The sequence below is a fragment of the Argopecten irradians genome, chromosome 16 (genome assembly GCF_041381155.1).
Source record: "Argopecten irradians isolate NY chromosome 16, Ai_NY, whole genome shotgun sequence".
In the NCBI taxonomy this organism is placed as follows: domain Eukaryota; kingdom Metazoa; phylum Mollusca; class Bivalvia; order Pectinida; family Pectinidae; genus Argopecten; species Argopecten irradians.
The window spans coordinates 27445406-27472527 of NC_091149.1; the positions used below are offsets into that span (position 1 = coordinate 27445406).

General features: G+C 35.2%; 1 protein-coding gene across 1 annotated transcript in view; it reads left to right on the top strand.

Annotated features, from left to right (window-relative positions):
- Positions 1–27122, top strand: part of LOC138310479 (tyrosine-protein kinase transmembrane receptor Ror-like) — a 160858-nt gene that overhangs the window by 32591 nt on the left and 101145 nt on the right. Inside the window, exon 2 of the mRNA XM_069251706.1 lies at positions 3478–3609. Coding sequence (XP_069107807.1) covers positions 3478–3609 — 132 coding nt within the window. The remainder of the gene's footprint in view (positions 1–3477; positions 3610–27122) is intronic.

Sequence of the window (27122 nt, forward strand, 5' to 3'; positions counted from 1 at the left end):
ATCAAATTGTCATTCTTATAAGATGGTCATAATTCATATGTAGATTTGAGTCACTGTGGACCAAGCATAAACACATTAATATAGCATACAATTATGTCATCATTATTATACGTCTTGAAGAAAGAATACAACGCACAGCGCCATGCAGTCTTTAACAGTTTAAAAATTACACATTATCTTTGGCGACTTTCTCGTTTTTGCATCCAACACATCCTTTGTGGCAATAGAATGGCATGTTTCACGATTATAGTAAAACTTCAGTTACTGTAAAACATGTTTATATCAAACCCGCTTACAACGAAATATTTGTTCATTTCACGTCAATGTTCATCTGAGATTGTGTAATATATGTATAGCGAATTATGCTTACATTAAAAAGTCTAACGTAATTTTACTTAAAGAAATTTATATTGTACATTTTAAGCAATGGGGATAAAACTTTAACTAATACAAAAAAGTTATATATATATATAATTATTCAATTGTGCGGCTGGATACAAGTATGTTCATGCATGTATGTACCACAAAGTCGAATACATTTAGATTTAAAAATAATAACATCAAACGGTAAAGGTAGAAAATGGAGCTTTCTGTCTAATTCTCACTCTTTATCTTATTCCTTCTTTTTTTCCTTTTCTTTTTCCCTCTTTTTTCTTCCTCTCTTCTTTTCCTTCCTTCCCCTTTTTCTTTTTCGCTGCTTTTCCCTTTTTTTCTCCCTCCTATTTAAGGGGAGGGGAGGGGGGCGTACGCCGGGTCCCCCCTGGATCCGCGCCTGATTTAGTATGAGTTCGCCGGATATGTGTCTACAGACAGACAGACAGACAGATGGACACCCGATTCTAGATATACCCCCTTAACATCGTTGCGGGCTGGGATATATAAAAACTTTTGCTAATATAAGAATAGAAAAAGAGGGAGTTATAAATGTCCAAAAATCAAAAACATGGAATAACGACACATCAGAATACAAATGTAAACTATTAAAATGTTGCAATAATAGAGCAGAGCATATATAGGCGTTCTTGCAAAAAAACGAGTGTTCCTACAGTTATTATAGCATTAGTAGTTTTTTTACAGTCGGCACTTTATTTCTATTGCTATAGATAAGCACAATTACACCAACAAAGTACTATTAGATTGTAAATACGGTTTCCTGAAACAGTCATTAATATTTCTACACACAAAATACTTATCTCTAATCCACCATGAAAGTAAAGCATTCTCAAAAATGTCTTTATCTCATACAAAATACTTGAAATTGTTTAAATAAACATGTAGACAATTATAGTCATTGTTTCACGAAACTCACGAATACATATTTACACATGGAATACTATATGAATTATTAAACTATCCGATGAAATAATTACCGTGTTATATATGCTATACATATTGTAAAATGTTTTGAATTTTCCTTTGTTTTGTAAATATCATCTTTAAGGAATAACATTTATTAAATAGTTCGTGGATCTGTCAAGAATATTTCTACACGTAAAAAACTAACCTCTACACGTGAAATACTAACCTCTACACGGGAAAACTAACCTCTACACGTGAAATACTTACCTCTACATGGGAAGTACTAACCTCTACACGTGAAATACTAACCTCTACACGTGAAATACTAACCTCTACACGTGAAATACTAACCTCTACTACTAACCTCTACATGGGAAGTACTAACTTACACTGGTACACGTGAAATACTAACCTGTACACGTGAAATACTAACCTGTACACGTGAAATACTAACCTTACACGGAAATACTAACCTCTACACGGGAAATACTAACCTCTACAGGGAATACTAACCTACACGTGAAATACTAACCTGTACACGTGAAATACTAACCTCTACACGTGAAATACTAACCTCTACAGGAAATACTAACCTCTACATGGGAAATACTAACCTCTACACGTGAAATACTAACCTGTACACGTGAAATACTAACCTGTACACGTGAAATACTAACCTGTACACGTGAAATACTAACCTGTACACGTGAAATACTAACCTCTACTGAAATACTAACCTTACACGTGAAATACTAACCTGTACACGTAAATACTAACCTGTACACGTGAAATACTAACCTGTACACGTGAAATACTAACCTGTACACGTGAAATACTAACCTGTACACGTGAAATACTAAACCTGTACACGTGAAATACTAACCTGTACACGTGAAATACTAACCTGTACACGTGAATACAACCTGTGAAATACTAACCTGTACACGTGAAATACTAACCTGTACACGTGAAATACTAACCTGTACACGTGAAATACTAACCTGTACACTGTGAAATACTAACCTGTACACGTGAAATACTAACCTGTACACGTGAAATACTAACCTGTACACGTGAAATACTAACCTGTACACGTGAAATACTAACCTCTACATGTGAAATACTAACCTGTACACGTGAAATACTAACCTGTACACGTGAAATACTAACCTGTACACGTGAAATACTAACCTGTATACGTGAAATACTAACCTGTACACGTGAAATACTAACCTCTACACGTGAAATACTAACCTCTACACGTGAAATACTTACCTCTACACGTGAAATAATAACCTCTACACGTGAAATACTTACCTCTACACGTGAAATAATAACCTCTACACGTGAAATACTAACCTCTACACGTAAAATACTTACCTCTACACGTGAAATACTTACCTCTACAGGTGAAATACTTACCTCTACACGTGAAATACTAACCTCTACACGGGAAATACTAATCTCTAAACCCCTACGGAAAAACCTTCATGTACAGTATGGTTCAATGAGTGAACTTGTGGCTGTTACCTGTAGCCCCTATGGCATACTGTTTCCTGTACATTGCGTGGGCAAGGTGCTATATGCAACGAGTTATTGTATACCATTATGTCATCAGCGCTGGACGACATATATATGTACATCTCAACCATAGTATCGATTGTGTATGTTCTTTGTACAGTGATATCTAATTGCTGTATTTTGTTGTATGATTATACACTTTTGAATGGTATTGTAATGTCAAATACAGGTTATATTTTAATCGCTGTATTTTGGAAGGTAACGGTATGCCGTGTGTCATTTTGTTAATTGTCAAGTTTTATTTTCATTTTAAATTTGAGGGGAAAAAACTTCAAACAATATCAATACCCGACAAATCATCATAGTGCATTATATATCACCGCGTTCAGTTATAGTATAATAAGATGAATATATCAATCTATTTTTCATTACATCACTGAGTTGTACGTTAATCCTAATCAAAGAACCGATTACATGACTGACTAATATTTCAAATAAGATGAAATATGAAAGAATATTCTTATTGTCTTTCTTAATTCCCGTAACTTAGTTTTATATATAATGTTGTTTGTAGTGTAAGAAAACACAAACTAAAATAACTATGCTAATTTGAACATGCACAAGGTTCACCAAATTGTTATTAAATATTTTTTACAGAAAAACTCGACTACAACGTGTGCTCGACGACTGACGATTGCGGAGACTCCGATGAAATTACTTGCCATGACGGGTCGTGTATTTGTATCAACACCCTTAAAAAGCCCGACCAATATGGCAGGTGTTCCTCAGGTAAGTGATGATACAAACATCTTCTGACTTCTATTCTGACGTAGGGAGAAGTTATATTGAAACAGGATAGGCCGCTGGGAGGAAAATAGAAACTTAATTTGCACCTGTATGTGTGAATCTCCGAGTTGGCCCTATAGTTATAACGTCCGTTTGTTGAAACAAGCTATGGTTATTACCCTAATTAAATTATAGGACAAAGATGTAATTCTAACAGTGTTGACAAAAGGTTGTCGAGTTTTTGAGGCGATCTGCCCACAATGACCTAATTAAATTACTTAGTTTTGTGTTACAAAACTTATGAATACAAAACCGCGAGAAAAAGAATTTGTCAAGCATAGGATCAAATTTCAACAGAAATTGTCTTCTCAAGCCAAATGTCAAATGCAAAGCATTTGTAAAGTTAAAATACATTTTACAAAGTAAATTACTTTATATTATACTAAAAAAATCATAATGCACAATGAAAATAGAATTAGCAAAATTTGCAGTAAGAATAGGACCAAAAATAGGATAATATGAATATATATATATATTGTGTTCCGTATAATAGAAAACATTGTACTCTATACGTGTAATGTTTATATGTCGAAGATGCTACCCCTCTGACAGAGTAAAATCAGACGTCACTATTTGGACACTGGACTGCATTCGCTAAGAGTACACTAGTCTACAGATTTAAGATATGTTGTTTTCGCCCTGTACACGATCAGATAAAGCGCTACTGAACATATTTCATATTTGTTAAATCCAATCTGTTTAAGGTAGGTAGACGTATAAAGTGTGTGATGTATGTACGTAGAGAAAAACACAATGTCACCGGTCCTTGATTGCTCCTGCTCTTGCAAGACTTTTCATTCGTCCAGTCATGAACAGCTATATAACTATCCATTTTTTGTTCATGTGTAGACATTTGTAGACCTTCTGTAAAGTATATTGTTATGAGGTATATATAAACAAAGATTGATATTTGTATGTCGAACATCGTTTTTGTTAAAGTAAAAATACAAGTACAACTATATAAACCTATTCCATCTGCAGTACTGAAGACCAATTCTGAATCACAAACGACCGCAGCTGTTAATGTGTAGATCTATAGATTTTACTCTTCAACATTCATTGGAATTTCGGTATCTTTTTCTCTCGATATTTATTTTTATCCATTATTTCATCAACAAAACAAAGCTCGAAGAAAGGGCACTTTGAATATTTATTGTATCGCGTTTGTTGAGAAATGAAAAAATATGAAGCATTGACCTATTATTATTATTTAGCTCCATTCGGTTACATTGAATACCCTGCGAAAATCACTAATTTCAATTGATCATCTATTTAACAAAGTGTTGTAAGACCAATGTTTTTCTTTGGTTGAGAAATGTAGAATTTTACAGACAGCGATCGTTACAGTACAATCTTCCGGACAGTACCGTTTATAGATACAGCCACCGTAACAGTACAGTTCATCGTGCAGTGTGTTCACCTCCGCGATATAAATATAAATACAGCTCTGTACTTATGTACCGAACTGTGTTTTGTTTCGAGGGTAAAGTACAAATGTGGCAGCTCTGGTAATTTGTAATTTTGTCTGTTTTCTATAGAAGAGTAAGGTGCGGCTCTCATTTGTTTCGTATTCTTACAGATCGTGATATCAGCTACTGTTCCAAAACATAGGTCATGCTCAACATGTTCCAGATATAATTTGTTTAAGGGGTCACGGTGGCCGAGTGTCTCGGCATATTACCATAAGTCCTCCACTCCAGGGATTCAAGTTAGAATCCGATGCGAAGCAGTTGCCTTTTACTGACTGCTAGTTGGTGTTTTTTTCTCCAGATTCTCCGGCTTTCCTCCACCAACAAATATGACACGTCATTTCATGACCCTGGCTGTTAATAGGACGTTAAACTACATGTAACAAAACCAATAAAACAACAAACACAATTTGTTATAGCATTTCAATCAAAAAAACTTTCTTCACTGGACCAATGACAAGACAATTATATAATTGTTTTCCATAAGAGAATGTTCGAGACAGAACATAAATGTGTTTACCTAAAGTGTATGCTTATTGTGGCCGGATGTCTCTTTGACAATACACTTCAGTGAGATAACTATTAAACGGAGACGGAGTTTTACTAATACTCAGATATACTACCAACAATTGCACATTGTGGTGCATTATGTTTGACGCAAATATCCTACTGTAGGAAACTTATTATCTGTACCATGTATTTATCATATATTGATATATCAAGATGAGATATGTAGAGCAAACAATAAGTATAATCTAGGTAGACCATGATTTCTGATACCTCGACATTATAAAATAGGTGTTACCAAGCTTTGAAATGTTTTTTTCTTAATGATTGATATACGAGTCCGTAACGATATTGATTTTCTTTCCATGAATTCATTTCTCTGTCCTCTAAGACAATTATACGGAATATTACAAAAGGAGACGCCATTGTACTTTAAAATATGATAACTGGAAAGTAAACATTAAAATCATGATTTGACAGTAGCTATACAATCAATATGTAGGTGTAAAAAATAACCATTATTTTATAAAGTATCAAAGGATGTGTCAGTGAGATAGCACTATAAAATGGGCAAGCGTTTCCACTCTCGCAAAGAGACACAACACGAGCATACCACAGCCTCCCAAAAATATAGATATTTATACCGACACATCGCATACAGAGGGTTCAGTCCTTAAATCCAGTCTGGTGTTTATAGGACGTAATTAAACCAACCAAGCCTTCTGCTTGTAGTTTCAACGATCGATGGATTCTATCCGTCTTTCCTCTACCTCCTTAACGCCCTGAAATGATCCAACCAAACTTTTATTAAAGACAGTGCCGACCGAGTTGGTAACGGAACTGTATATTAAGCTTAAACGTATGTGACATGATTCAAAATAAATATACGGGCAGAATTACGAAAAACGATATTAGGAATATCAAATATGAAGGGTTATGTCCCAAATAATATTAACAACATGAAAGTTAAAAGAACAATGAAATTGAAATAACTTACAAATAAAATGTCTGTCATACTATAGAAATCAATATGTGTTATATTTTCAGCATAAATGTGTACCTTAAGACGACATATCTATGTAGGTTCTCAGACTTTATCTTGTTTGCACATTATCCTGACGTCCGTTCTCACACCTTTACCTCCCTGAAGTAGGATTTTTTTTAAATTGAAAGGACATAAAAACCTATAAGAGTTGTATTCCCTATCTAACTTGTATTTGTATGTGTTGAAAGTCCTTTTAAAAGCCTGTTAAATTCACTTATCGCACGGATAAAACGACAAAGTGAATCAGTCAGACTGTAAGTAAAGAACAGAGGCATTTTGAGATCACGAACAGAAAAAAATCTAAGGTCATTGTTAAGAGTTGAATGTACTCTGGCTCACCTTTGTTTTCACCGTATTTACAAAATAAACAGGAGTATTTCTTTTTGAATATTTGACTAAACGTGGGATTTAATACCTGATGACAAAATACGTTTACATCAAGTAATACATTTAAAAAAAGAAAGAAGAATAAATGTGCATTCGTAAACAAAATCAGTAGTTAAAATGAACTACGCATGCGCAGAGACATTGCCGTTGAAATACACATGAAAACTGAACAGAACATCGGCAAGAAAATACAAATCCTCAGCAATAAATGACTATCATGCATGCATTCCACGATATTACTATTTGGTTGTATTCGGGTTATTTAAGGCATCTATGGTCTGTGTAGACTATAGATGTCATAGGGATATTAATGCTTATATTTACATTATCAACTCATTTTGGGGTCTCTGCATTAACATTTTTTAAGCTAGAACTGGAAAACCATTTATCAACGACGATTTAAACCACGAGATGGAACAACAATTTTAACGGTCATCAGTTGACGTCACCACTTCAACATTAGTGACGTCATAATAGTCATGTTTTTGGTGTCGGTTTTGCCAATATATACTTCACTTTGCCTTGGTTTGCATATATAATTGACTTGACAAGTAAATGTAATTATTTCGGTATATTTACGATCAAAAGGATTTCTACAAACTTAAATACCTGCGAATAGATGGAAAGAACGACAATCTACATACCCTGTATACAATTGCTGTTTAAATGCGTGCGCAACTCTGTCCGTATTTTTTTCTCCAAACGCTTTCGGAATTCTGTGATATTGAACAACAATTATAGGAGAAAATAAACATTGTCAAAGTTATAGCTAAAACATTGGTAATTTTGACATAAACGTATATGCTAGAGTACTATCAAGAGTCTGAGACCCAATGGGTCTGTATCGCTCAGAACACAATCTACCAACTTGAAGGCTTTAGATTTGAATTTAATCTATACATTTTAGGAATTTTAAAGAATTTGCTATATATCCCCTAAAGGAACCCGCCCATCATGCCCCTGGGGGACCAGACCCACCTTTTATACAAAATGTGTTCCCTTTCACCCAAGTAGGCTTCTGACCAAATAAGAACAAAATACCTTCATTCATATGGAAGAAGGATTTGAAAGAATTTGCGGTATTTCCCCTATCGGTCCCCGCCCCTCAGGCCACTGGTAGGTCAGACCCACCGTTTATACTAAATTATTTCCCCTTCACCCAAGGACTAAATTTGGTCAAAATCCTTTCAAGCATTTATGAATAGTCTTGTTGATATTTGTGTGAGAAGTTGACTGATAATGGACGCCGCGCCATTACATAAGCTCACCGGACACTTGGGCCAGGCGAGCTAAAAACTGGCAAAATCGCCACAAATGAGTATACTAGAACAATACATTAGTCGCAATGGGAAAAATGCAAAAGCAAATGGGTATCCTTAATAATCAATAAAATGTAATTAACAATTGTAAAACATTAAAAATACTTTCAAATTGTAATTAGCCACACTTTTTAATTAAATGCTAACAAATCGAAATACTATCAAATGAATATGTTAGTTACAGTAAAAGGATATGGTTTCAAGGATATTGCAAAACGTTTTTGCATCACGGTAAAACATCTTCAGTTAAGAACACATGGGCATGTTTATTAAAGAAATCACAACGATAATTATAGGCAACGATGTACTAGTTGGTTACTTATACACAACACAGCTATGTTAGGTTACAGAGAGGTTATGAAATTGATAAATTTTCTGTGCAATAATATCAGTCATATGCTTTGTATTTCGTAGTTATTTGTGCTACGAATTTACAGCAGATATGCCTGCTAAATAAACAACAACGTATGTACATATTCAGATAAAAACGGTATATGTTCCAAATGAATGTAAGAGGATAGTTAAAGAGTGTTATAATTATGCAATAAATACCAATAAAACGTCTGTTGAAGGAGGGGCCATGCGCGAACACCTGCGGTGACCGCGTTACTTTAAATTTGTTTTCATAACGAAGTTTTTCGAGTCAATGAACGGTACTGTAACATATGTTGTGGTTTTGTTTATTCGGTACTGCGTACTCAGAATAAGGCATCTGTTACGACCCTGATGTAGAAAGTACATGTGGCGGCCATTATTATCGACCACCTATGAGTAAACACTATTAAGGCTTTCAAAACCTACTGAAGGATTTCTGTTTACATTTACAAATGCTAACATAATAGTTTTTGTACCACTGTTCACAAAAATATATCCTTCTGTAAACATTTTCTATATACTGTAAAGCCAGTTATTTTCGTCGTTATTTCACGACAAATTCCTATGATAATGATCTGGAAAATATTGGGCAATATAATCATTATTTCATAGCCCTAAATCGAATGAATTGGCGGCGAAATAGAAGCACTCGTGCTAGAAGGTTCCTTGTTCGAAATCGGGCTTATTGATTTTTCAGTAGACTGGCCACCAGTCTCTAGAATATTAAACAAATCACTAAAATTTGGCTTGATTATTTTTGTCTCTACTACATGCGTGATTCTAGAGTTTTAAACTAGGGGAAGATAATCTAGTAAAAAACTGTGCTGAGAAAGTCTTATAAGCAACTTACGGTCTGGTGGCCAGTCTAATTTTTCAGCATCACTTACATTTGGTGTCTATGCAAAAGCTTGTCTCAAGTGAGGTTACTAGACAAAATACCTCGATGACGTATGTGTAGACGACAGGTATACATCATTTGATAGAATATCTGGCTACTGTCATTTGGTAGAATATCTAACTACTGTCATTTGGTAGAATATCTGGCTACTGTCATTTGGTAGAATATCTGGCTACTGTCATTTGGTAGAATATCTGGCTACTGTCATTTGGTAGAATATCTGGCTACTGTCATTTGGTAGAATATCTGGCTACTGTCATTTGGTAGAATATCTGGCTACTGTCATTTGGTAGAATATCTGGCTACTGTCATTTGGTAGAATATCTGGCTACTGTCATTTGGTAGAATATCTGGCTACTGTCATTTGGTAGAATATCTGGCTACTGTCATTTGGTAGAATATCTGGCTACTGTCATTTGGTAGAATATCTGGCTACTGTATTCAAGTCCCGGACTCGAGCTTCAATTTCTCCCTTCCGTTTTTTTCATATTACCAACAAATGCATATAAAGTATATAAGGGTATTTTCAATGACCTCAAAGTTGACTTCTCAATATATGTATGCAAACTATATATATGATCTTGAAGTACAATATGTTAGGATTTTTTTACTGTTCATGTAATAATACTTGTGGTTGAGAATATCTTTTATTGCAATTTGCTTTAAATAGGTCTTTTAAACAATCGTTGCTATTCAGCTGTGATGTATAAATATGTCAAGGCAGTAACAGCCAGGGCTTTTTTCTAGTACACTATTGTGATCTAATGAATAGGGTTATTCAAACTTTCATTTTCGTATTTTATTGTCTTTTTTATTGCATGGTTCCATCACTCATCGTTTGTCTCCCATTTTGACATCGTTCTGACAATTTTACCAGAAAATACGCACATTTAAAGACATTTGCTCTGTAACAGATAAAACATTCGCTGAAATACCTACATGACACCAGTATTGTTTAAGATATATATATATATATATTTGTTAGATCAAATAGTAAAAGTGTTTAGTTTTTGGTCTACGTAACGATTAACACTAATGCAGAATATTTCAAACTGCATATTTTAAATACGATATTTATGATTGTACATTTCCCTCAACGGGATGCCCGATATTTCATGAAACAAAAGTGCACGACTATTAAACCACTGGTTTTGCTCAAGAAACACCTTTGTTTTGGTCTTATGCGGCCTGCATGTGACGCCAATTTCCTTACCCTGCCTAGACAAAGGTAATGGGTACGCGTTAATGACGTCGTCATGGAGACAAATCAGTTATAACGAAACCAATCTAGTGCAATATGTAATGCATGTTGTCCGATGTGTTCGATGGTATACTTTGGTAATGTATCACTGAAAGAAGACGAAGAGTTTCGTCTTTACTGGTTGTGAAGACACAACACCAATATACCAGTCTCTTAAAACATACCGACATTTACACACATAAAACATTGCATGCATAAGTGGTCTTCATTAGCTGACAATAGCTATTAATAGGACAGTAATCCGAATCAGCCAACCGATACATCTACCGAAATATTGTTACAGAAAAGTTCCAAGTTTTATCGAGTTTAATATGGTAGAAGACTGTCAATAGTATACCTATGATATATAGATATGGATAAAATATACTTAAAGTCTTGACCGTCGACTACAAAAAACATAAGAGAAGAGTTCATCAAGCTGGAGCCCTCTAAAGCCTAGTTGATAATGTCTGGCATTGTATAGATGCAGTGTCTAGTGTCCATATATTAAGTCATCTACATGTGATTAGATAAAATAAATCGAGTTTACTTCTTGTATTGGCGTGTGTTATCGCTATCGCTACCAATATCTATATTGATAAACATGTACTATTGTAGGCAAAAAGTGGGTTATATCAACGAAAGATTTAAAAGAAATACCAATTTTACGTTTGGAGTTTTTTTCTGAAGAATAATTGACAAGGGTATTTCAATATGTTTTGTAAAAGATACATTAGCATGGTAAACGTGTATTTTGTTGGTTCCATTCGCCAGAACTATACCTAAATTGCATTGTGGCTGTTTTTACTGATCTTTAAACCATCATTGGTATTGATCTGAAACATCACTTATTTGTTCTAAATGCATTTCTTTAAAGTCAAGCCTAAGTGGCACATATATTTAAGAAAACTAACTTCAGCACTTTTTGGACATCGCATAGCAACTCATAACAACTATGTTGATTCAATGACGCACCTTTCCAATCACTACGACAAGTTTATAGACCTTTCATCCAACAAATGAATGTTGTCCAGCAGACGACTTAATTTGTCAATAATCCGACCAGATTGGAAGCGTAAATGTTACGATTGGAGTAATGAAGTGAGGGGAGAGTTTAGACCAGCGTTAAATGGCATTCCGGTACACAATGATGATGAATCGTCTTCCTCGGCTCTAATCAGTTAAATGAATATCTCGAGAGGGCAAGAATCTAAATTAGGCGCCAAGCGAGATTAGCTCATCTTGAGTATACACGCAATTGAATGGCATCTCAAGAAATATTCCAGTCATCTCATGGTTCTGTTGACAAACTAATTTGTTGACCTGAACGATAATGTGGACTCTTCGCCAGAGAGAGGTTCTTCCCAAATTACTTTATCATACTAAACAATTTGATATGTTTAACAGATATCACTCTATGAATATTTCTATTTCAAGACAATCTTCTCTTTTTAAGGTCATGCGTCATGGGTTTATCGAACGTTTCTCTAATTAATTAAACAGACATTGTTCAAATCCATAGAACAATAACTTTCCCGGACACTGCTGTTTGGATTTTCTTATAACATCTTATGGGTATAAACTAATTGACTGCATTTAGATATCATCCTACCCAATCATACAGACGTTCACACTCACAACACAAGGCATACAGGGTAAGCTGATCTCAAATAATCTTAGCACTTATTAGGACGCTAGGCCTAATAAACTTAAACCGATCCTTGGTGAATGCGGGATATTGTTGCAATGAAATTACTGTTTTGCAAATATTAGCCTCCAAAAAACACATGGACTCATTTTTGTCAGTTTTCTGTGATTAAATTAATGTCCTATAAACAGTCAGGGTATTGTAAGGACGACTTACCATGGATGCGATGTGTAGCGTGTATGTAGCGTGGGATGAGTGTTTTGAACACGAATATACCATTAATGCACGCGGCACGTGTACACATATATGCTGTTAATAAAACGTTGACAATTTTGATTTAGTTTGGTTTAATAATTTTAACGTCCTTCATGTATTACGGACACCTTCATGTACTACGGACAATGTGTTATGGTGTGAATGGTTATGTTTTGGGAGGCTAGTATATTCCTGTTTCCTTGTAAATATTATAACTATATATTAAAAAAGGAAAGCAATACGTGGACCCATGGTAGGTTTAATAAAGATTGATTTAAATGGCTCTATGTCATTAATTTGTTTGTTTGATTAACTAACGTCCTATTAACAGCAATTGTCATGTAAGGACGGCCTCCCATGTATGCGGTGTGTTGCGTGTATGTTGTGCGAGGTGTGTGTTTTGGGAGACTGCGGTATATGCATGCTGTGTCTTCTTGTATAGTGGAACTGTTGCCATTTTTATAGTGCTATTACACTGAAGCATGCCGCCGAAGACACCAAGCATCACAACCCACCCGATCACATTATACTGACAACAGGCGAACCAGTCGCCCCACTCCCTGTATGCTGAGCGCTAAGCAGGAGCAGAAACTACCACTTTTATAGACTTTGATGTGTCTCGGCCAGGAGACAGAACCCAGAGCCTTCCTCACAGGGGTGAACGCTCAACTCAAGGCCAAGAGTGAGGCGATGTCAATGGAGTCGCTAGGAAGAACAAAGTCAGTTAGGAAGAAGAGAAACGATAAGATCCTAAATTTAGTTGCCTTTTACGATCATACAATAGGGGCAGTAGGTACAATTCTAACGCCCTACCTGCAGGGCTCTTTATGTCATTAAAGTTCGCCTTTACAAATGAAATATAAAATTGTTTATCGGTGTGCTCATAATTTGAACCATTCCATCGGTTTATGCAGAACTTCACAAAACGTAACATTGTAACAATTCAATTACCATCAATGTCGAAACGGCAATTTGATGTAAAATTCTTGGTCTAAATTGACTTATTATAATGTATATCTTTGGACTTATCAACATCTCCAACACTATGAATATTGTTACTTATGCCATTGTTAGAGTGAGGTTTATACACCAAATACACTTTTAAATCTCGTGATTGATACCTTGATTATATATTGCCTTAAACGTCTCCTTCATATAATGCAAATGTTTTCCATCAATACCATTTATGAATGGTATACACTCTAAATATATTACAACATTTATGCAGATCAAGCTTATCAATACATTGAGCAAGTATATTCTATGCATATTCCAGTTAAGTGATTATGCGGTACAAAAAAAAGACAAAATTCAGTAAATTAAATAAAGATTTTTAATACTTTTATATATGGCAAATCGTAAAACACATTGTGAGTGATACTGTTTTCATAGAAAAAAGCTAGCTACATGATGAAATAACGATATTCTAATGTAAGATGGCTACATGATGAAATATCTAATGTAAGATGGCTACATGATATGAAATAACGATATTCTAATGTAAGATGGCCACATGATATGAAATAACGATATTCTAATGTAAGATGGCTACATGATATGAAATAACGATATTCTAATGTAAGATGGCTACATGATATGAAATAACGATATTCTAATGTAAGATGGCTACATGATATGAAATAACGATATTCTAATGTAAGATGGCTACATGATATGAAATAACGATATTCTAATGTAAGATGGCTACATGATATGAAATAACGATATTCTAATGTAAGATGGCTACATGATATGAAATAACGATATCTAATGTAAAGAGCTACATGATATGAAATAACGATAGTCTAATGTAAGATGGCCACATGGTATGAAATAACGATATTCTAATGTAAGATGGCTACATGATATGAAATAACGATATTCTAATGTAAGATGGCTACATGATATGAAATAACGATATTATAATGTAAGATGGCTACATGATATGAAATAACGATATTCTAATGTAAGATGGCTACATGATATGAAATAACGATATTCTAATGTAAGATGGCTAGATGATATGAAATAACGATATTCTAATGTAAGATGGCCACATGATATGAAATAACGATATTCTAATGTAAGATGGCTACATGATATGAAATAACGATATTCTAATGTAAGATGGCTACATGATATGAAATAACGATAGTCTAATGTAAGATGGCTACATGATATGAAATAACGATATTCTAATGTAAGATGGCTACATGATATGAAATAACGATAGTCTAATGTAAGATGGCTACATGATATGAAATAACGATATTCTAATGTAAGATGGCTACATGATATGAAATAACGATATTCTAATGTAAGATGGCTACATGATATGAAAAAACGATATTCTAATGTAAGATGGCTACATGATATGAATTAACGATAGTCTAATGTAAGATGGCCACATGGTATGAAATAACGATAGTCTAATGTAAGATGGCTACATGATATGAAATAACGATAGTCTAATGTAAGATGGCTACATGATATGAAATAACGATATTCTAATGTAAGATGGCTACATGATATGAAATAACGATAGTCTAATGTAAGATGGCTACATGATATGAAATAACGATATTCTAATGTAAGATGGCTACATGATATGAAATAACGATATTCTAATGTAAGATGGCTACATGATATGAAATAACGATAGTCTAATGTAAGATGGCTACATGATATGAAATAACGATAGTCTAATGTAAGATGGCTACATGATATGAAATAACGATAGTCTAATGTAAGATGGCTACATGATATGAAATAACGATAGTCTAATGTAATATGGCTACATGATATGAAATAACGATAGTCTAATGTAAGATGGCTACATGATATGAAATAACGATATTCTAATGTAAGATGGCTACATGATATGAAATAACGATATTCTAATGTAAGATGGCCACATGTATGAAATCAAATGAAACAAATGCTGATATGCGATGGAATAAAAAAAATGACATTTGGAAGACACTTCATCCCAGAAAGTAAACATCCCGGTGTAACTGTAAACAATACACAGAGTAAACTTGAAATATTATACATATTAGTAACATTCTCCATTGTAAGCCAAGAAATCAATGCCTGAAGACATGAAAACTGTAGTAAATTAGAACTGCAAAATGCAACGTTCCGACTGATATCTAGGTCCTTTGTTAATTCACTTGATTAAGAATACATTTTATACATATATCTCACCAATTTTTAAAGTAGAACTAATATGAAGATACATTATTTTGAAGTATTTGTCTAGAAAAGGAGTCATGAGCATCACTCCTGTTCCAGGACTTAACTTTTTGGTGACATCGTAACATGTTGATGAGGCTGCTCCTGTTGCGTCCGCAACTGTTTGGGGAAACTTTGATTTATTTCCTGTACTGGGTGTCTCATTTTCTCCAACTTCTAGTACATATCTTCATCATCTGTAAAAATCATGTATACCAGTCTTAATTCATGGTGTTACAACAGATAGAATTCACATGCATTATTTCTTTATTTCTTTCACCGTTGTACTCTATTGTAACACATTATTTCATTATTTACTATTCTCATCACTTATAATTGCATTATTTCTCAGACTTCTTAAACCATTGTACTATATTGTAAAACATTATATCATTATCTACATAATTTTCAGAAACATCTACCTTACATGTCAAGGGTACATACATGGAAATACTTATCTTTATCGTTTTGATAATTAGATCTTAAACCACTACATTTCTTTGTAGCTTTGAGAGAAGGATTAATCTTTTGATCATTGAGAGCAAGAAGGTATAAATCATCAATACTCTTCAGACGGCTTAAGGCCACATATTCCATGGCTGGTTCAAACACTCATTTCCAATTGATATAGCAGTTTTCCTTAAGAGGGACCTTGCACTTTCTATACATGCCCATGCTAAGATTAAGCGAAACTGTTATCTTATTATAATTCTCCAGTTACAAATCATTTCTTGATATAGTGATTCGATTGCAATAGCATTATTGTAATGTTCATTTTGTAGTATACTGCTAATTTCAGGGTCATCAAATTTAACATAATACCATATTGATATTATTATTAGGTCCATTTATTCGACTTGATTCAACATATTCCATAGCCCCAATTTACGAGCCCATATCTGGTATTATTAGTTGTTTCTATAATAAACATAACTTTAGAACCTAAGGGGGAAAAGTAGTGTTTTTTACACAATCCTCTAGACTCACGATTTTCTGAGTGAAGTATATTTTCATCAATAAAATCGTGTTTTATACCTTGTAATTTGTATTGCCTTCCTACCTGTATGACCAAACTTTGAGCTTCACTGTTCATTGTTTGCCTATCTGTTAAAAGAGTCCACACAATGCAACGTATTTAAGTCAACACAGAGTCCACCACAGGTCCCTCCCATCGTGAAGATGCTGCTTGTCATTTCATAAAGGTCAGGCTGCTGTCTGGGCTGCAGTCTGGGCCTCACCTGTAGATATGTGGCAATTTGATACCTGTGACATCTAACAGAGCGCGGTTACTTTATTACATACATACCTTTCTTTTATATAAATGTACACTGTTTATCTTCTACCACTCGGAACATGTTACTTATTTCAGACCAGCCGCGAGAAATTCCGAATACAATACACATGCGTACTAGCAAAAATCTTCCAGGGCTTCCGCTATCCTGCCACTGATACATTTACTGCGTGGACCCTCAAGGGTCTACGCAATCAGTCAATTAGTCGCACCTTCCGGTGTTTACGACGTCACAGTTACCAGAAGATGTGACTAATCGTCGGTAAATAGTACTTTACTCACGTCGTTATGGTATCTCAATACATCTATATAGCCATACCTTAGTGTACCCCTACACTTCACTTTTTGCCCTTATAAGAAATTTGTAAGCTTTAACAATTCTACTAACTAAACCTAATAAATCTTCATTTAATTCACAGAACTGTATACCAACAATCACTTTCTAAAGTCTATATCATTGTCAACAGATATATGAAATTTAAACGGATTATATTGCGTGTCTAAAATGAGATACCAACGACGTTCCATTGATGACAAACTTACGATTAAATATCGATATTTTTTAAACCCTACATTTGTTACAATATGTTGACCATCCTTTTTTCAGTACAAATTAACAGAGTGTACACGACTTGTGGAAGTTATGATGAGAAATCATGATAGTTTTTATGGGATAATATTAAAAAAAAAGTATAAACAATATCATTGTTATGCTCCAAAGCGTTATGCACTATGAAATTCGATAAATCAAAATGGTCTAGAGAGCTTATATGAATGAGGAAAAATACAACTTTAAGGAGATTGTAAGATAAAATAATACCCTATATTTACACTTGCTAGGCTTGTTCACTATACGCAAGTACTAGCCGATTTTGTTTACCATAACTGCATGGTAACATTGAACTTTGAACTTGCGTATGAAAATGTTCTATGCAACGTAAAGGGGCTACTTTTTTTAAAAGAAACACATGGCTTTGTTTACATTTTGACACAACATTACGTGTATAGGCCTATTGTTGTTTTTCATAGAATTTTGGGAAAATGTAAACAATACATATATGTTTTATATTTATATATGATACTAACAATTTTTGAATTAACAATTGTATAAAGAAACGGGAAAATATCCGGACCGGTGCGACGTGCAGTGCTGTCAAATATAAACATTACTACCTCTGTGTCTGTGTTCATCCTACGATCGCGTCTTTGGGGTGGACGGGCGTGAGCCCCTCTGTCAGAGGTCAGTTATAAACATATCCTCTTGTCTTTGTTCTTTGAGAATTTAATCATGTGTATTATAAAACATGCACCGCTAGTAATCCACGTATTGACAGTTGCGCGTCACCACAAATACATTGTACCCATCGAACACAAGTGAAAATGTTCCGTCTGTAGATGGCGATGGATCTAAGCCGTAGATTATATAATCACATGGCTTCCAAGGATGTAATATCGTCAAGTCAGACGACAATCTCAAACACGTTGAGCTACTTGAATATCGGTGTTTTGACAACTTCGGCAAACTCGTGTGTCAGCGTGCGTCAGGTTCGCCTCGCTGCACAAAAACGGTCACCGAGTTCACACATGTGGAAGAGTACAAATTCTTTATGTTATTACGCTATATATTAACTTTTAGCAAAATTTAATATACATTTAAAGTTCTGATCTGATGAAATGGAATTTTCTCTGAAATTTACTTTGTTTGTTATGTTTATTTTACAATGAAATATTGAAATTTATTCTCGTCGCGGATGAATAATTCTACCTTACGTGAAGAGTCATCTTTCGCTGTTCAATTGAGTAAGCTCCTTCCATTTTTGACCGACTTTTATTGAATAATAACGTCAAATTCAAATGACGATTTTATAGCATAAAATATAAATAAAAAAAGTCGTATGAGTGTAAATATAGGGATTGGATTTCGCTTTTATGTTAACCATGCTTGTATGGAGCAATTCCTCTAAGAATATATTCAATATAACGCGCCCCATAGAATATACTCATAGAGGAATTGCTCAATACAAGCATGGTTAACATAAAAGCGCAATCCAATCCCTATATGCCCCAACTTGAGTAGTCCATAGGCGATATATGAATTCTCTATATAGGTGTACTGTGCCCTAATTTAGCATCTCGATCGCTCTGATAAATTTGGCCTTTAGTTGGTATTTTCACGGCTTCGACTGGCTATGTATCTCTATGGCTTCATTTAGTTGTATCAAGTCTACTATATTCGGATTTAATTAACAAAATGTCCTTGTAGGAGATGTCGTATATGTCCATGATCAATATGTGTGGATTTGGAAAACAACAGGATATATGGCTATTGCATATAATTAGAAAGCACTGGTCAGTGCAATGAAAGTACTAGTGTGTGTAGTCATTTTCTGTGTTGTTTAGGAGACAGTGTATACGCAGTGTTTAGTAAGCATTGCTCTATGTTCTGGATGTATATATATATAAGTGTGATAGTGCTGTAACAAGATCAAGAGTTCTAGGTCATGTAGACAACCGGAACAATGATGTTAATCAATCAAATAATCAGCCAGGGTGCTGCCTAAGACATTAGGAGGAGAAAGTGCGTTACAAAGAAAAGATAAGCTCATATCTCGAATTTAGTCACCTTTTATAATCATGTAATGTAGGCAGCAAATATACTCGTACCCCCTGTCTACAGGACAAGACAGATATATCCAATTCTTCTAAGCGCCACTTATTTTGCACTATAAATGTACTTATAAATAGTACTAAAATAGTACATGTACTCAACTCGTTGTCACATCACTAAGTCTTATATTATTCTTTATACAATTTTTGCCATGTTTGCTACTCATTACATGTATGTTGTTTTGTGTATATCTTCACAATGGAGTAAATAAGGAAAATAATAGTAGATATTTAAAAATAACTCTTTCTATCAAAAGTAATCAGTGACATCCATTTCACTGTAATAATGTGAATGACTATTCATTTTGATAAAACTTAGTCAATAAAATATAATCACTTTCATAATTACGTATAGAGAGACTAACTAAACAGAACTAATCGCCTATCACACATCGCCAACGCAGCTGTTTCATGTGTTATGGACGGCGATCAGTTATAGTACAATGACGAATTAATGTCACAGTATTCGTATCCGGTAAACAGATATTTTATACCTGTATCTAAAAGCAGAAAATGATCAGCCTTTATGATGATAGAGACTGGCTCTCGTTTAGCCGTTAAATCACTACGTAGGGGTTCTGATATCACGGGTTAGCTGTGCATGATGGCTTACTTAGCGTGACACAGTCCACATACCATCTATCTGAGTGAAGAATTTGATTTTTCACTATACTATTAACATGGAATTTTCGCGATTTGAAATCGTAAAGTGTAAACATTTGATTTCAAGATGGCTCGGCTGTCAATGGCCGATCGAAATCGAGCAATTGAGATGTTGGAGGCAGGTAATGCCCAAAGACATGTTTCAATGATTATGTGATGTACATACGGCATCTGTGGGATCGGTATAATCGAAATGGACATGTTCGAAACCGTCAGAGAACTGGTCGCCCGCGCCTAATGATGGCAGCACAAGATCGGTACTTATAGATCAGTCACGCGCAACGTCGTATTGAGCCAGCAACCGCTACAGCTAACGTAAGAATTGGTACGCATTATCAACCACTCCCTGCCCACACAGTACGATGCTGTCTTTCCGAAGCCGGATTGAGAGCCAGACGTACGTACGTAAGTCCCATCTTAACCCAAAGTAAAAATAAAGCTGTGAAAAGCCCAAAGCTGTGAAAAGGCCTTCTTGTAATTACCGATTTTTTCCCCTCGCGTAAAGTTCCGCGTTAACATAGATAACTTTTTTTTTTCTTTCAAAATTAAAACAAAGTTAAAAAGATTTTCATATTACAATAATCTATGTTATCTATTAAGAATTAAAAAATGGCTATGAATGGATAAAAAAAAACAACATAAAAACAAAACATTTTTTTCACTTTATGCCGTTTTGTCTGTTTTGTGAAGGGCATCTGGTACAAAAAGTAAACAACAAGTGAACTAGAGTGTATCTATTTTGTACTGATGCGGCATATCACGGATATCACGTCATTAATTTTCTTGTTCCTGCTTTATTGCCGTATTTAATGTCAGATGCCATCTATGGCAATTTAAATAGGCAGCGATTTTGTGTAACTTTAAAGAAAACGTTGAAGCTAACAGAAAATAGAAGTATTATCAATACATGAATCGTTTTGAGTGACAAAATATATACATAGCAAACCTTCATTTCAAACACGTCATATCCGGAACGATTCCTAAATCCTTATTACATTATGATCATATAGTGGTCGCAGAATGTAACCACGCACAACGCTTGTTGATATCGGTAATTAGTTTCATACAACATACTACGATGTTCCTTATAACGAAGAAAATTAGCTCCAAAAGCAGCCTAACAAACAACCGAAATTGATTTGAGTTTTTAAAAATGTACCTTACGCAATCACGTCTGACGAAGTTGTCTGATATTGAATAGTAAAGTATAAATACAGCGTCTCAATGTATCAGTAATTTGGAAAATTTACAATAAATAAGATTTTGTCGCTATCGAGTCAACATAAAGGCGGTAAAATCTGCAGGTTTTATGTACGAGTTTTGTTTGTTGTTTCACAGTCAGGCACTTTATCGCGACGTTATTGTTCATCTAAAGCTTCTGTTACCTCTAAACCAACATCATTGTAGTCAAAAGTATTAATCAGATCGGAAGACAACAGTGGATTTTATTCTAAGGGAAAGATAATGTGATAATTCATATCCAGGCAAAATAAACTTTGTGATAACAGATAATGCGTAATTTTTAAGCTTATTAGAAAGCATAATTTTGCTTGCAGCGACTTAAATAAATGTAATGTCCAGGATATTGTTTTTTTCAATACGTTGGACTTGATCATTAATAATGAAAATTAATAATATTGAAACGGATGCATTTTATAGAGCATTTGCATTAATAATAATATAACAGCTTCAGTACTGCATTTTATATTTTGATCTTACTTAACGGCCTTCCTAACGCCCGTGTTAAAGACGGCCTTCCTAACGCCCGTGTTAAAGACGGCCTTCCTAACGCCCGTGTTAAAGACGGCCTTCCTAACGCCCGTGTTAAAGACGGCCTTCCTAACGCCCGTGTTAAAGACGGCCTTCCTAACGCCCGTGTTAAAGACGGCCTTCCTAACGCCCTTCCTAACGCCCGTGTTAAAGACGGCCTTCCTAACGCCCGTGTTAAAGACGGCCTTCCTAACGCCCGTGTTAAAGACGGCCTTCCCTGAATGTGTGTTGTGTACAGGTAAGACGTCGTCGTGTATATTTTGGGAGACTGTGGCATCTCTGTAAATAATTTTCTGATTTAAAGATGCTCCACCGTTGACAAATGGTATTTTTCTCCATCAAAAACAGAAGCAGGAGAATTAATATCTTTCTTCAGTTGAAAATGTACTTACATCATCACCATCATTGGAAAGTTTGAGCTACCTTTTTACTTCGTTTTAAAAAAATAAAATAATGTATTACGTCCCGAAAAAATCCACGGCACCATTCCTTATATGAAATGCATTAATGATTGCGCATGTATTAAAAGTAAAATAAATTATGTTCTTTGTATTTTTGTGTTAATCAGATACACATTCACGATTAGACATCAGCTATTTTTCAAATAATAGGTTTTGTTTATGTTCGGTCAGCGGTGAAGCATCTTTAAGTTCATTTGATAGTGATGTAATTTAATTTGAGCGTTCACCTGACCACTTTTGGAGTTCCTTGAAGAAACGAATTACATTAAGTGACTCAACATAGTTTCTATGATTGCAGAAAACAAATTTGAAGTTGAAGGTCAAAAATAGCACAAGGCACAAAAAAGGGCATTAGCTAAAATGCAGAGAAAGTTCGTCGATCTTTTAGTTGTATGTTTTCGGAGTAATAGCTTGGAAACAAATGAAAATTGTAATTTGGTATTTTCGACAAAGTGTCCTTTGTTCGCAGAATAAATATCGACAATAGATGGTACCCAATAACAAAGGACACAATCAACATATAAAGAAGATGGAGATATGTTCGATAGTATTGCAGAAGAAATCAGATTGAAGGAAATGACACAATATCATATTTTACGTAAAACACTAATGAGGAAATGCATATCTGTAAGCCAGAAAAGCTTTTCACACTTATCGCTGACATCTGTTTGGCCTCGGAAAAATCAATGTATAATGCATGTATTTATATGCTAAGTGTTTTGTATTTATGAAACTGTAGGATATTTGGAATACCTTCATTTAGAATACCGTTGTTCTGAAAAAAAAATCTAAACAACCTCATGGTTATATATATCAATTCTGACGAGTGCCATGCGCGCCCTTACTTTCCTGTCTCGTCTTCAATCCAATTTGTGCTTATAATTGATGATAAGATCTATGAAATATCAAACACAGATTTCATTGATTTGGCACTATACGAATTAAAGTAAACAGAGATAGCAGACTATGAAAGGGTCCGGGTTGTGTGTAGTATGTTTACTGTTTAATTACGACTGAATGGAGAACATCTGTATCACGGCTTTTGGTGTCTGTGGCTACAAACACTACATTGTACATCTTTTGATGTTTGTGTTTCATCATTAAATACCGTAATAAAGTCGATGCCTACAAATCCGATTTACTGGTAATCATAGACTTTATTTTGGGGAAGGCCACAGGGAAAATATGCTCAGATAAACTTATTTGGATACGAAGTTTAGTACCACCTGACCTACATAACGCCATTTTTGTTATAACTGAATTTGTCTTGTTATTAATCGAGGTCAAAAGGTACTTGGCCAGGAGTTATAGGTCATTACGGAAAATTCACACGCCACTGGCTTCACTCAGTTTTTTTCGAAATGTGATTATGTTTTTTGTCGCTACGGTTGGGTCCTCGACCAAGCAAAATACTATATATCCCTGCGTATAACAGACAACACGACATCTTAAATTAAAAATTAATATTAATATATTGTTAGGTCGAGGCTAGTGTATCGCATCCTTTAAATATTTTAAGGTGGATGACAAGGTGTAATATTTCGCCCATCATTAATAACCTTGTGTCCATCAAATATATACGATGGTTAACAAGGTGAACATCTTTAACCTTTTATAATTTTAATTCTGATAAGGGGACCGTGTCACTCTTGGTCTATACAAAAGGCACCCAAATCACGTCAACGTTTTTCGGTATAATGTGTCCAGGTGAGATATCCTTCTTCGCTGTCTTTGACGGTATGATAACACTATTAAAAGGTAAGATTTCTACTATTACAAGCAGACACAACAACAATGTACCGCAGCCTCCCAAAACAAAGACAGTCACACATTGCACACATTTGTGGCAATCACCCTTAAATGACACTGGTTGCTAATAAGATGTCACACCTAATATATTTGGTTGATTTTATTATATGTACGTCATCTGAACATCCAGGGTCATCTGACGACGGTGTTCCGAGTATACGGTGTGTAGCGTCTGTGAAGTGCGTGGTGCGTGTTCTGGGAGACTGCTGTATATTCGTGTTGTCTTCCTGTTTAATAAATCTTTTTAAAGCGTTATATCACCGAAATATGTATATAGTCCTTGTATATATCTTCTTGTTGTGTCTTCTTGTATAGTGGAAATCTTGCCTTTTCATAATATCTTTATTTCACCGAAGCATGCTGCTGAAGACACCAAGCCACACCCCCCTCCCCTCCCCAACCTCCCCCCTCCGGTCGCATACCACAGGCGAACCAGTCGTTCCATTCCCTTAATGCTGAGTACTGTGCAGGAACAGAAACAACCACTTTTATAGGTTACGGTGTGTGTCGGCCAGGAGATACAACCATTTTTATAGGTTACGGTGTGTGTCGGCAGGAGATACAACCATTTTTATAGGTTACGGTGTGTGTCGGCAGGAGATACAACCATTTTTATAGGTTACGGTGTGTGTCGGCCAGGAGATATAACCAAGACCTAATTAACCAAACATACCGACGTCAATGTTCTCTAATGATTCTCAAGTTTTAATATTACTACGGAAAGTCTCACCCCTGAAAATTATTATCACAATGCTAATTAATGAAATTGAATAACGAACCAACACATCATTAACTTTGAAATACTAACCATGGAACCTGATGTTTTTATTGTTTAATTGTTTCAAGGAAAGAAAAGGACCGTTGACTGCTTAATTTCAGATGTTGGAGACATGTGTATGACTTAATCCAAACGAAATCATAGAAGAAATTAATAAAGATCCAATGTGAAAATGATGCCCAAGGCTACAATTGTATAGCTCTCGCAATCATCCTTTTCCACAAGGCATATTTTACAATGGGTTTGATGAAGCATCTGCTGGATGTATTTCCGCTGTTGCGTATTACAGAGTTAAATGCCCCTGCGGGTAAGTTACAATACACCTTATTTTTGTGGATGTAATGTCATATTTTTCATGGAAAACATCTTAGTTTCGCACAAAAAATGATGACGTCACAATCTATAATTACCCGCAAACAATATAACTATAGCAATTTAAAACGATGGAAGATGTAAAATCGTAAAAGATGCGTGGTATCAATCTGAATAACATGCTTGAACGATTATGTTTGTATGTTTAGGAGGTAATAGTTTATTCATGTTATATATCCTTGATAAATTGAAACTCCTGACATTTTAAAGGACTGTCTCACTAGCGAATGGTACCGACAACTCCGTGGGCATACTTCAATTGTCGCATTATACTGACAATGCTACCCACAACTCCGAACAGCATACTTCAATTGACGCATTATACTGACAATGCTACCGACAACTCCGAACGGCATACTTCAATTGTCGCATTATACTGACAATGCTACCGACAACTCCGAACGGCATACTTCAATTGTCGCATTATACTGACAATGCTATCGACAACTCCGAACAGCGTACTTCAATTGTCGCATTATACTGACAATGCAACCGACAATTCCAAATAGCGTACTTCAATTGTCGTATTATATACTGACAATGCTACCGACAACTCCGAACGGCGTACTTCAATTGTCACGTTAAACTGACAATGCTATCGACAACTCCGAACGGCGTACTTCAATTGTCACATTATACTGACAATGATACCGACAATTCCGAACGGCGTACTTCAATTGTCGCATTATACTGACAATGATACCGACAGCTCCGAACGGCGTACTTCACTTGTTAAACCGACAGCTCCGAACGGCGTACTTAAATTGCTGCATTATACTGACAATGCTATCGACAACTCCGAACGGCGTTCGTCAATTGTCACATTTATACTGACAATGATATCGACAACTCCTAATGGCGTACTTCAATTGTCACATTAAACTGACAATGCTATCGACAACTCCGAACGGCGTACTTCAATTGTCGTATTGTATACTGAAAATGCTACCGACAATTCCGAACGGCATACTTCAATTGACGCATTATACTGACAATGCTACCGACAACTCCGAACGGCGTACTTCAATTGTCGCATTATACTGACAATGATATCGACAACTCCGAATGGCGTACTTCAATTGTCGCATTATACTGACAATGCTACCGACAACTCCGAACGGCGTACTTCAATTGTCACATTATACTGACAATGCTATCGACAACTCCGAACGGCGTACTTCAATTGTCACATTATACTGACAATGCTACCGACAACTCCGAACGGCGTACTTCAATTGTCGTATTATATACTGAAAATGCTACCGACA